This window comes from Spea bombifrons, chromosome 4 (genome assembly GCF_027358695.1).
Source record: "Spea bombifrons isolate aSpeBom1 chromosome 4, aSpeBom1.2.pri, whole genome shotgun sequence".
Lineage (NCBI taxonomy): Eukaryota > Metazoa > Chordata > Amphibia > Anura > Pelobatidae > Spea > Spea bombifrons.
Window position 1 is genome coordinate 82,795,031 of NC_071090.1, and position 12,712 is coordinate 82,807,742.

Genomic DNA, 12,712 nt, shown 5'->3' on the forward strand with positions numbered 1-12,712 from the left:
GTGCAGTTCCACCTTACTTAAAGTTTATAGTATGAAGGGCCTATCTAAGGGTCTCTATACAAAATCAGCACAAATCCAAAAACTCTTCAATTTTTAGTATTTAGTTTAGTATTTAGATAAAGGAAAACAAACCTACACAGAAAAACATGTTGGGTCACATAAGTTTTCAGGACCGTATAGGTCTCATCTTCACAAGGAACTCCCATGTGAAGTCCAAAAAGCTTATGCAACTCTATTTTTTGTGTTGGCCTAATAAAAAGTTTCATCCTCAACTAAGGACTTCATCTTCTCATGGACCAATGTGGATTTCCTTACCAAAGGTGACGTAATACATTTCATATTACATCAGAGCAATAAAGAGAAGCCACATAGATGTGGAGGTAAAATGTGAATACACAGTTAAAACAATAATAACGTGATAATTCTACATACATTACATATGCCAATGGTTTTCAGTTCCCCCAAAGAATCCACACTATTCAGGCTGTTCAACTAGCTGCTTCATCTGTCATGACTTAATTAGCTACTGATAAGCCAGCTTCAGATAGGTAAGTCAATTTAAGAACCTTACAGCGAAGGACATGCAACTCCACTGAGCAGAATGGTAGTTTTTACCTATACAGTCGTTATTGTGAGACAATATAAAGCCATCAAAGCAACGGCAGTTGTATGAACCAATGGTGTTCCTGCACGTTCCATTTCCACAAGGATTCCTTTCACACTCGTTGATGTCTGCGAAAATGGAAAACCAGTAAGGCTTACTCATTGTGGTGTTAACATAACACAATGTGCTTTATGGGAGCATTTATAGACTTTATGAAGGTGTGATCATTTCTCTCGTTATTTGTTAAACATTGTTTTGCTTTTATAAACACAGTTTTTTATTGTGATCACTAGCACATACCATAAGGGTGATGATGCCATAATATATATATATATATATATATATATATATATATATATATATATATATATATATATATATATATTATTATACATATTATAAATAGTAATGCTGTATACCTGATGATACTTGATTTTTATTATAACCTTATATTAACAAAATCATTGAGAAAAATAATGAAAGAAAGAGGAAGGACCAAAATCATTATTGGGAGTATGAAGCCCACCAAAAACGTACATATGGAAGAAAGGGGCTACTCCCAGCACCAGTGAAAATGGCAGAAATTATATATATATAAAGAAAGAGACACTATGGCTATTTGCACTTATTGTTGAAGAAGGTCTTCTAGAAGGACTAGAGTTGGAAATTGTGCAAGTCACTTACCAAGGCACATTGTTTCATCCTCGTTGGTTTTGAATCCACTGTGGCAAATGCAGTAATACCCTCCGGTTTTGTCTTTGCACTCTCCATGACTGCACACGTTAGGAATTTCTTGGCACTCATTGCGATCTTTATGGGTGGCAAAAAATGATTTAAGGTGAAACAATAATATAACAATCTCTGTATGAATAAAGAAGCTTAGACAAAAACAAATAAAAGAAAAAATGCTTTGAAAAATTGAGCATCCTATTTTAATTTGGAACAGAAAATGTGCATCAAAAAAAAACCTGCACAATCAAACTGTTTACAGTGTCCTTGGGTCTTTCACAATGATTACAGAAGTGCTAAATATCAAAGTAAATCAGAAAAAAAACTACTTAGCAATTGCCAGAAGTTTAATTGATTTGTTGGTAGTATCTGGATGTTAAAGGAAGGTGGAAAAATGGGCATCTTTGTAGGCTGGAAACCTAACTCCTTTCCAGATGTATATTCCAATATGATATGTTTTTGTCAAATGAGTCAATCCTAGGCATCTACAGATGGTTCTGCTTATCAAAAAAATATGGTTGGCCAGCATGCTTGTCATCGACAGGAATTCTGCCTTGTTGCCTTGGATCAATCTCTTACTAAAAACAAGATTTAAAAAATGTAGAAAGCAGGGAAATCCCCATTGCTCTGCTGTAAGTGGGGGAAGGTGTCTCATCTAAAGTTAAAAAGTCTACATTGTAACTAAAACCTCAAAATATTGAAGAAATAACATGAAAACAGGATCAATGAGTCCAGATTCTACTTCCAGACAGGACAAAAAGAACATGATCCTCCTGGGAGTAGGTAGGGATTATGTCTATATGTCGTACGTGGAGTGTTGCGCAATAATTCCACCTTCTTGTCTCACTGTTTTGGGATGGGAGTGAAACACTTGATGTGTGGTCCCCTTACAAAATTAGGTTCTAGCCAACCAGCCATCTTTCGCAGCGTATGACACATGCCTTAAATACTTGGTAGTCTGTGTGTTTGCATCTCATCAAGAGGAAAGTACCCGCTGCTTGTGTGATGTTTTATAACAAGCACTGCATGCTAAGTTTGTAAACTGGAAACAAAAACAACTAGGTTTGTTTTATTTTTACACTTATCAAACGAGAATGTTAAGAATTGCAGGAAAGTGCAAAGCATGCCAATGTGATCAGCGATATTGTTTTTCCCAAATCTGATACTCTAGCGGCTTTCCTGTTCTGCTGTTCTATTGAGCTCACTTACAATAGGTGTTCAAACACAAACGGTAAACACCCTTATGGTGCAGATTGCACAATAACTCTTGAATGTTCCAAATCGTGTATACCACCAGCTCTCATTTCACCATTCCAAAAGGTTCATAGCAGCAAAAGAGAAAGTGAAGGAACAATAGACTTCTTTATAGGAAAATATTATACAGTACACGATAAATAAGTATTAAAGCAGAAAAAATTGGAAATGCATTTTATTTTAATAGAACTAGGGGACATACATAGTGTATTTTCCTATAGCGTGGGTGGCAAATGTTTTAATTTGGGTTTAGATGATGTTTATAACGCACCCCATTTTTTTGAGCATATCGTATTCTGTGTGATTTGTTGGTACTGCCAAACTAAAATTTCATTTAGAAAATATGATCCCCCAGGACATAAAAATCAGCTTTGTACTTTATTCTTTCTATGGTTGTTCAAAACATATTTTGATTTCTACGGTGTAAATGGGTGACTGGGAAGTACACCCAAACATTTTCTGAAAGGTAGACTGTGCCTTACTTTAATTTCACAAATATATAAAACTTTAATATACAGTCATTTTTCTATCCAGTTTTTTCTTTGGGTTCTGGGTTTCAGTTCCTTTCAGATGGAGAAAATGGCAACACAAATATAGGATTTAAAAAAAAGCCAAAATGTTGTTAAAATAATAACAAGCACCAGCTGTAACAATGAAAAAAAACAATGACAATTTAAAATAAGTTTCTTTTTCTGTACAGTTTCTTTACCTTTAAGTATTTCAGGCCATTATTGATTAAAATGTGACAAGCAGGACATTACTAATTGCATTTGGGGGTTTAAATGAGTTATTGCAAGGTCGTAACGATATGTATGCTTGGCTGATAGATATTTATTTTGATTTGTTTTTTCATATCAGTAGAACAGATAGATTAGCAGCCCTTACCGATGCATTGTCCCGTGGAGGTGAACTTGTAGCCCGGTTTGCAGTCACAGCGATAGCTGCCCGCTGTGTTAATGCAGTCTGCATTTCTCTGACAGACAGGCCCGTTCTGACATTCATCAATATCTGTCAAAAAAGGATTTTAGACACGTGCAAGTATAAGAATGTTATAGCTGTGAAAGCCTCCTTGTGGAACACATAGTAGAAAAAGGGAAAGAGGAACAGATAAAGAAGAAGAGAAGATGATTATACATATTGTGAGATATAACCCCCCCCATATGGAATCCGCATACATGTATATGTAGTATATGCATCACAGTCCGAAAGGAACCACAAGACCAGTGATGGAACATTTTGCTAGAGGAAAGTCCTAATATGTACTTTACTCCGTTGCATCACAGTAAATGGAGAACTAGTTATCCTCCTTTGGAGTCCTGCTTGCTTTCACAGTTAGAATATTGTGCCAACACAGCCTACTTTTTTTTCCTACCCTGACTGCGGCTCTGTCTGTACAGAATCTTTATGAATGGTACTCTTACCCCCTGTAAGCCTCTGCCGTGTTTACAGTTTGGCAAAAGATCAGCCGGTTTATTTACAGCACACGATTATTGAGTTTTAAGTTTCAAATTAGCACAGCGATGCAGTTGTTGATGTGTTGAAGATAGGCAGGACACTGGAAGTCTTTGGTCTGAAGCACTGTGCCCCCTTTCACTGAGCGCTGTGTCTTGTAATTTGTTTTAAGTCTTGGCAGGGAAACTGGGCCACGGGTCCCAGCCCTACCTCTAAGGTCTGAAATATGGAAAATCCACATATGTTCTAGAATACATTATTAAAAAATGTATTTATAACTTATCAAAGTATTACTTCTAAGGCGTCCGTGCATTTTGCACCAAAGGGTTTTATTCTGTTTCACTACATGATTAATATGGGAGACGCTAGGAGTATACTCCTTGTCTCTTAATGCATGTGCTAAATGCCAATATAAAAATTATGTAGCTGAATTTATTTCAAGATAAACTGTTAAACTCACCTGAAAGCTCTCAGGTATTGATTATTAGGGGTAGGCAGCAACTGGCTTGATTAAAAGATGTCTTACAATAAGCCCAACTACTTCACAAGCCTTGTCAACGACAGCAAATTCCTTGTGCACCCACTTTGCCTTTCCACGTTCAAAATTGACAACCCTATGCCTTAAAAGCTGAAGAAGTTTGCCTGTCCAATAATTTGCGTAGCCATGAAAGGGGGGATTCATTTGGGTTTTGATTGACAATCGCTGATGGGAGTTTCAGATCGTTACCATATAAATGTGGACGTTTCTTACCTTCACATATCAGCAGCTTGTCATTGTAGAAAAATCCCATTGGGCATTCACATCTAAAGCTTCCCACCATATTGATACAAACACCATTCTCGCAAACCCCAGGAATTTCTCTGCATTCATCGATGTCTAGAAGCAAACGTTGTGGAATCCATTATGCATCTTATACAGAATGCGAGTTAACGCTAGTAATTATAAGCTAAGTTTACTAACCAACTGGCAGCCCAGTGTAAATGTCAATCACAAATCCGGGTCGTGGGCTTCCACAAAGACTAGCAAAATCATCTGCAAAGCAAGCAAATCAGAATTTCACTTAGCTAAAAGTTATACTTGTCATTGTCACTTCTTGACTAAGTATACGTCAACATAGTAATGCAAACTTTGTGTCATTACAATGTATTGTATTGTAAGGTCAAGGAAAATAGTATGATAGCAATCAAAGTGTCTGATTTCTACTGATTGTACATCATTTCACACTTCAGTCTCTAAATGCCACGTGCTCCCTTAACAGCCACATTATTATAACTACTAGGACACTAATGTATGGTCAGGAAATGAAAGTAGTATATTCCGCATCATATGGGTGGTTTGCTGCCGATAATTTTATGAAAACTGGCATATACTAATATGTACTTTGTGTTTACAAGACAGAACAGCAATGTCAGACGCTTCAAGAACTGCTTAAAGAACAATACTGAGAGCTGACAATTGCTCATATTTCGAAAAGCAAAGCTGGAAGAATTCTGTTCCAAAGTGCTGAATTTGGAGCAACTTTCTGGGATTGTAACACATTCATAACCCATGGCTATGCTGCAACCTGTATATGCACAAATGCACCAGCGTGTTATAATAATACTAATGGAAATGGTAAATTGCACTCACCGGTACTTGGTAATGGACACTCCTCACACGGTCTGTTCCAAGCACGCCCAATATTGTATGAACAGCAACACATCTTCTTAGTCATGTTATAAAGCAGCTCCCCATCACAGGTTTGATTGTCAGTGTAATAATTACGGAAGCATAGGCTCCTTCGCATATCTGTATGTCCCAGAAAAAAACAAAAAGATATGCTTTCATAAGCAATCATTTGACCATATCTAATTTATGCAAAACATTTAACATTTGGACAGAAATGCATATTGTAAAGTATCTTAAGTTCTACAATAGTATTTTAAAGGCCAGAAGTTATTTTTTCTTAATGTCCAGACGATACTTTAAATTATTTCTATTGCATCTAAGATGTTACTAAATAATATTATTTTTAGCACTGTATGCCTTGTATAGAATGACTCCCAATACATCGTCCCCTAGTGGCAGGGTCCATGGCACGCTGATGTACCTTCAGCCAAAAAACAGCTGTGAGAACTTTAATGATTAGGATAGAAAACATTAATGTAAAAAAAAATGACCGGACTGTCCTCTTTAACAAAATCTATCACTACTTACCCATACAATTATTTCCTCCATTGACTTGCATATAATCGGGTGGGCAAATGCATGTATAGTTTCCAACTGTATTGTAACAGGTTCCTGGTCCACAAATACCGGGCTGTTCACATTCATTGACATCTGAAGCAAGAAAAAGAATAATACCATTATATTATCTTGGCTAAGCACCAAAATTACTAAATCTATGCCTCCGACTGAAAATTCCCCATTGTGGTTGTCGGAGAGAAAGTATGTACACCAAAGGTAATGTAGTAGTCAAAAGATTTACAAACCAGCTTACTTTCTGGAAATATTACATTATTGCAGAGGGTAAGCAATAATGCTAGGCTCTGATACAGTTACAAAGAAGCACTATATCTCGGCAGGACATACCATCACAAACTCGGGTCTCTTCATTAAGATAATAACCAACTGGACAGCGACATTGGAAACTGCCGAAGGTATTGATACATTTTCCACCCTGGCAAAGCCCTGGGAGCTCCAGGCATTCATCGATATCTGGGGGAAAAAAGCAAGTACAATATAAAATAAACACCAAAATCAAATTGATAATTGATTTAGACAGGAAACAGGAGGAGGAAGCTGCCTGGAATTAGATACAGGTCATGTTCCCAGAATGCTCATAATTTACACAATTTACTGTCCTAGTAACAGTGTTTGGCATGAATACGGAAACATTTAGCTTAACAAAAAATGTATATTCACTACCGTTCAAAAGTTTGGAGTCATTTAGAAATCGCCTTGTTTTTTTAAAGAAAAGCAAATTCTGTCCATTAAAAGAACTGCAGTATAGACATTGATAACGTTGTAAATGACTATTGTAGCTGGAAAGGATGATCTTTATTAAAGTATCTTAATAGGCGTACAGAGGCTCATTATAAAAAACCATCACTCCTGTGTTCCAACGGCACGTTGTGTTCGGCTAATCCAAGTTTAGGTTTAAAAGGCTAATTGATTATTAGAAATCCCTTTTTGCAATTATTTTACAGCTAGAAAATATCCTTGTTTTCTATAAAAACAGCTAAATTGCCCACAAAGATTTGAACGGTAGTATATATATATATATATATCACAAATCTACATAAGGACCTCAATAAGAAGGTTAGATAAAGTACTTACCTTCGAGGATAACAGTAATAGGATTTGGTCTAAAACCTTCTCCTCCAGGACACAAGAGTTTGTATTCACCTAAAAATGAAATATTTTACAGGTGACTTTCCATACAGAGTTTGGGAAAGAAAGTTAAACCAGAAAATAGAAAGTAGAGTAAAAAGAAACAGTCTAAATTAATCCTAATTATATTAAAACATCCTTACTTGAATTTACAGCAGGACACAGTTCACAAGGTGTTCCCCAGCCTTTCCCAAGAGAGCAGCAGCAAGAAGCCTTTGAAATGCTGACTCCAATCTCATTGCTACAAGCCACATCTCCATTATCTCCACGAGGTTTCAGGTCCAGGTAACAGTTGCCGGACCTGGTATCTTAAACAGCGATGAAAGAAGAAGCATTATTTTATATGTCTGTATGACACGACTGATCAACAGCTGCTGGAAATATGGCAGGCTTATACACAACCATGAAATGGCTATGCTTTATGCCATATGTTAATGTTTTCCTGCCAACCTGACACATATATGAAATATCCTTACCAACACAGCCAACCCCAGTTGGGTTGAGTTCAAAATCTGGTGGACATTCACAATTGTAGCTTCCGGGAGTGTTTTCACAGGTGCCACTAATGCAAGTTGTTGGATCAGCGCACTCATCCACGTCTGAAAAATGGAATACAATAAAAAAGCAATTCTATGGCTTTGACAAAAAATGGTCAGTGATAGAGATAATGCTAGCTTCCAAAAATGAAGCAGAAGCTATTTTAGTTACAATAACATCTCCTATTCATTTAGCACTCAATATATATATATACTTGATATGAGGGGTAAAAATAGGGGATAAATGAAATATTAAAGCATTGACTAATGGTCAAGGTTGGAGTATTTTGTGACATTACTATTTACTATCACTGTTGGGTGATATTGGAGAGCATTATGTTATCCATTCCTAGCTCAACTAACAGAGGGAAAACACAAAGTAAGGATTTCGAAAGGGCCTGGGAATTGTATTTGGCTGCCACAAGGTGCAAATAAAATGGGTTGTTAAACTGAATTTTACACTAGAATATTTTGTGCAATGCTAGGAGAAAAATAAATAAATCACACTTTATCTGAAGATTGCTGCTGCAGAAGAGCTACTTATTTTAATTAGCTTGAAACTAAAATATCAGATAAGGCACTTCTGCTGTTTAGCAATCTCCGAATTTCAATGAAGTCTTACCTGTGCAGTTTCCTCCACTTCGGTCCAGCTCATACCCTGTGTCACAGTGACACCTGAACAGCCCTGGCAAGTTTTTACAGGTTCCATAAACACAGATGTTGGGGAGGGCGCACTCATCAATATCTGCATATAAACATTATTATTATTATTATTATTATTATTTATTGTTTCATATATTCCGCAGTGCTGTCCGTTACAGATAATAATACCCTGTCACAGACAGACAGCAAAGTATTCCTTTTGCAGAAACGGAGTCTACCTGGTTAAAGCTAATGAGATGCAATATAACGTTGTTAAATTAATAAATGAATTATTAAGAAAATATTATTGATTACAGATTTGATAAAACGCTATTTTTTTTATAATATAGCATGAGTTAAAGCATGCATTTGTAAACTCTGTGACAATGGTAACCAAACTGTTTCACGAACATGTTGGACTTGTAGAAATGTAGCAATGAGCAAACGTTTCATTCAACTTGAATGAGCAAAACGTTTCATTCAACCTGAATTCAACTTCATTCAGAGCTGCATCAGATAATTAAATTAACTGTATGATACAGAGGTGTGCAGTGCAATACGACTGCAGCATGGATCAAAAGAATCATTTGAGTTACTTGCCTAGGATATGTCAATATGGTAGGGCTTTTTTTACCTTCACAGGCCTTCCCATCAAGGCTCGGTAAGAATCCCATGTCACAATCACATCGGTATCCTCCAGGGGTGTTAAGACACTGTCCATTGCCACACAGATTAACATTCTCTGTACACTCATCAATATCTGTTCAAAAGGACATAGGGGTCAATTATCTTTTATACAAACCTATACATGTAAAATATGTTGCTATGATGTACTCGTGTTCCCTGAACCATACATTCTTTTGGCTGCTGTAATAAGAATGAGGGCTGTCTTCTAATGAGGATGAATTGTGTCTTGGCAGTAATAAGGCACAATGATCTACGAGGCCTGATTCTTCGCTAATGAGTTTCAATGACCTCACCAGAAATATAAGCCACTGTGAAAAAGAATCTTAATTACAATGGAGTTATGCTAAAAAAATGTTTTCTTCCATGGTTAACATAGTTTAATGACACAACTAAGAGTAATTTACAACTTATTCATATTAAATAACTTTGACCCATACATTAAAATTAATTTAAATTTAAAGTGTGATGAGAAAAAAATTTGATAACCTGCAGCTGATAAAAGATGCCGTTCGTGTTTTTCACAAACTCACCTGAACAGACCAAACCATCCCCTACGTAGCCTTCCTTACACAGACACCGGTACGACCCCATCGTGTTTTTGCAGTCTGCATGTGGACTACACAAGTGCGTTCCATTGGCGCATTCATCAAGATCTGTGAATGATAAGAATTACATTCTATTTTAAAAATGTACAATTCCATTGTATATGGAAGCAGCAGAAAGCTGTGAATCACTGAGCGATCTGCCAGCCAATGTACGTATACCATATAAACAAAGCTAAAGAAAGAAAACAACACAGAACCTTACCTGTGCATTTCACTCCATTGCCTATCCATCCGGGGCTGCAGCTACATTTGAAGCTTCCTGGTGTGTTTGTACACGCAGCATGTCTGTCGCAGTTATGGGCTCCAATCTCACACTCATTGATGTCTATGAAAAATGACAGATGTGTCACATAGCGGATGAGGTCCATCATGCAATCAGTGCTTAATTTATTTGTAATAACTGAATACCCACTTTTTGCTAGAAACATATGGAATACTCTTGAGGAATTATAACTTAAAGTGTTTAGAATGTTTCAATTTTATTAAGATGATAAAAGATCTAGTGTATATGGAGCACAGGGATGGTAACACCCTTGATATCATTGACCACAATCCAACTCAATCACCGTAGTCCTCTCCAGCACTGCTAACTCCTCTGCCAGCATATTGACAGCATGTTGACAGAATAAATACGTAGCAGTGTCTACAACCCAATTAGTCCTCAGGCTTATTCACAGTTCAATCTCCAAAATGACTTTGAAGAAACCCCAATGATATAACTAAGCAATAAGCATTATACAGGGTCAGTCAAGCGAAGTGTGCTGGAGTTGGACCTTCATAATGCATAATGAAGCCAATGTATTGAAGCTGTGGCCTTGCTGCAAACCCCCCAATAAACCCATTTAGCCAGACATATGGCAGTTTTTTTAAGATGTATGCGATAAAGGTTTAACCTGGAGATCTTAGCATGTATCAGTGTTTTATCTATAGCCACGCGTTCAGAGGCGTTACTGCTTCTCATGTTTCTCAATAGGAGCTTTTCCCAAGGTAAGACTTTTTTATAAAAAATATTAGTGTGATCAGAATAGCAAGGTCTTCTATAATTCTTTAATTGGAAGCATATTCAATATACTGCTACAAGTTGGAGCACAATTTTTTTTAAATAATAAGCAAAGAATATCCATTCCGAGCCAAGACGATAAAAATCAACCAAAGCAGGAAACCAGTATTTAAAGAAAGTCAAAATAGCTAATTTTGGCATGAAAATCACGAGGAGAAGAATTTGAAAAGGTCACTTTTACAACGATATATGAGGTGATCCGTGCAGTTTAAACTGTGACGCCTGTTCTGCATGATAACATTTTTTATTTTAACTATTTATTTTATTTTAACTTATACTCCTGTAGGCATGCATGCCCACATATTGTAGCTCCCCATGCTGGCAATAAAAGGTCATATGATTCTTGATGACCTTTAAAATGTAATAACAATGCATTAAAAAAACAGCTAGTTTTTGCCAAACTGGGCTGCCAACCCTTCCATGGTCAGTGGTGAATGTATGCTAAGAGCCACATTACAAAGTGAAAAACAGTTTGTTTGTTGCTACCCAAGGGCTTAATACAAGTAATACAATGGTTCAGTGCCACTTCACTTAAATCCCGGGTCACCATGGTGAATAGTTGAAAACTTATCAAATAACACCCCCGCACCACAAAAGCAGGACCAATCATGACAAATACATTTTTCCGAACTGTTCTTAAATGCCCTTTCAAGCATACATAGCTCTTTACATAAACATTGACATATGGAGAAAAGGGCCAAGAAGCTGCACTTCTCCACAGAGACATCCATACTTTGAACGTTTATGCCTCCACAGAGGTACGTTTACGCAAAAATAAGATGCGGAACCACGATAGCTTTAATGCTGCTCTATAAAAAAAAAAGAAACGTGTCACAGATAGATGCTGTTAGTTCTGCAAGGAAGGAGTTAACTATAATTAATTCCAATCCCGGTAAATAAAATTGCCCTGCTCTGATCCTTTGTACTAACATGTGCATGCATCCTACTTTTCCCACAGAGCTGTAGAACAGCTTGAGACATTAATTTTTTTGCACATCATGTTTCTGAAATCTAAAGCATGTAATGTTGCAAGGGAACATAAAAATATTTTAACATGGCTTTCTGAGTGCGTTATTTAAAGTTCCAGTGTATGATCAGGGGGATTCCTCTATTTGCTGTCTAAACAAATGCCATAAATAATAAACGCTCAAAACACTCATCGTGGGGCGGTAGACACTATAAATACCGGAGTTTAGCTATGCACACAGTTTTAAAACCTTGATACTTGTTTTTTTTTGGGGGGGGTGCATCCCTTATCACACAATTCTGTACTGACATGGAAGGGATTAGGAACGGTGAGCATCACAGAGCATGTATATTGCATGTCCACCATGGGTTCATCTGGACCAAACACTGTAATAAGTGCTTCTCATCAAAGATGCATCTCCTCAAAGTATAACCCATTAGTAATTCTGCATGTGCAGTCTAAGAACAGGAGGAATACTTCCTTGCAGATGTCTGGTCTACCTATAATGCATTGATAAAACCTCTCAACTAGCCCAATAACTATTGGTCGGAAAAACATCTTTTGATATACTTAGGGTACTTAAGGGTTGTGGTGACTTGTTATGTGGTTTGATTCAAACCACAATATGATGTTTATTAAAATTGATCCAAAATCATTCTTCCCAGGGAAATTTTATTTGTGCATATCTTGGCATAGACGGTGAGGCTCAGACTGATCTCCTGCCTAACTGTCAGTCACCCAAGTAATGACTCCCTGGGAACAATTTAGTTTAGGAAACGCAACTGTGCGTAAAGTTTGCTGCT

General features: G+C 36.9%; 1 protein-coding gene across 2 annotated transcripts in view; it reads right to left on the reverse strand.

The window, feature by feature from the left end:
• FBN1 (fibrillin 1) overlaps positions 1–12,712 on the reverse strand; it is a 105,870-nt gene that overhangs the window by 22,065 nt on the left and 71,093 nt on the right. For both annotated transcript variants that reach the window (XM_053465506.1, XM_053465507.1), the window contains 15 exons: positions 10,085–10,207; positions 9,808–9,930; positions 9,225–9,350; positions 8,571–8,693; positions 7,889–8,011; positions 7,556–7,720; positions 7,359–7,427; positions 6,612–6,737; positions 6,237–6,359; positions 5,670–5,828; positions 5,001–5,072; positions 4,791–4,916; positions 3,473–3,595; positions 1,289–1,414; positions 616–732 (listed from right to left, as the gene is read on the reverse strand). In XM_053465506.1, the coding sequence (XP_053321481.1) occupies positions 616–732; positions 1,289–1,414; positions 3,473–3,595; positions 4,791–4,916; positions 5,001–5,072; positions 5,670–5,828; positions 6,237–6,359; positions 6,612–6,737; positions 7,359–7,427; positions 7,556–7,720; positions 7,889–8,011; positions 8,571–8,693; positions 9,225–9,350; positions 9,808–9,930; positions 10,085–10,207 (1,824 nt within the window). The remainder of the gene's footprint in view (positions 1–615; positions 733–1,288; positions 1,415–3,472; positions 3,596–4,790; positions 4,917–5,000; positions 5,073–5,669; positions 5,829–6,236; positions 6,360–6,611; positions 6,738–7,358; positions 7,428–7,555; positions 7,721–7,888; positions 8,012–8,570; positions 8,694–9,224; positions 9,351–9,807; positions 9,931–10,084; positions 10,208–12,712) is intronic.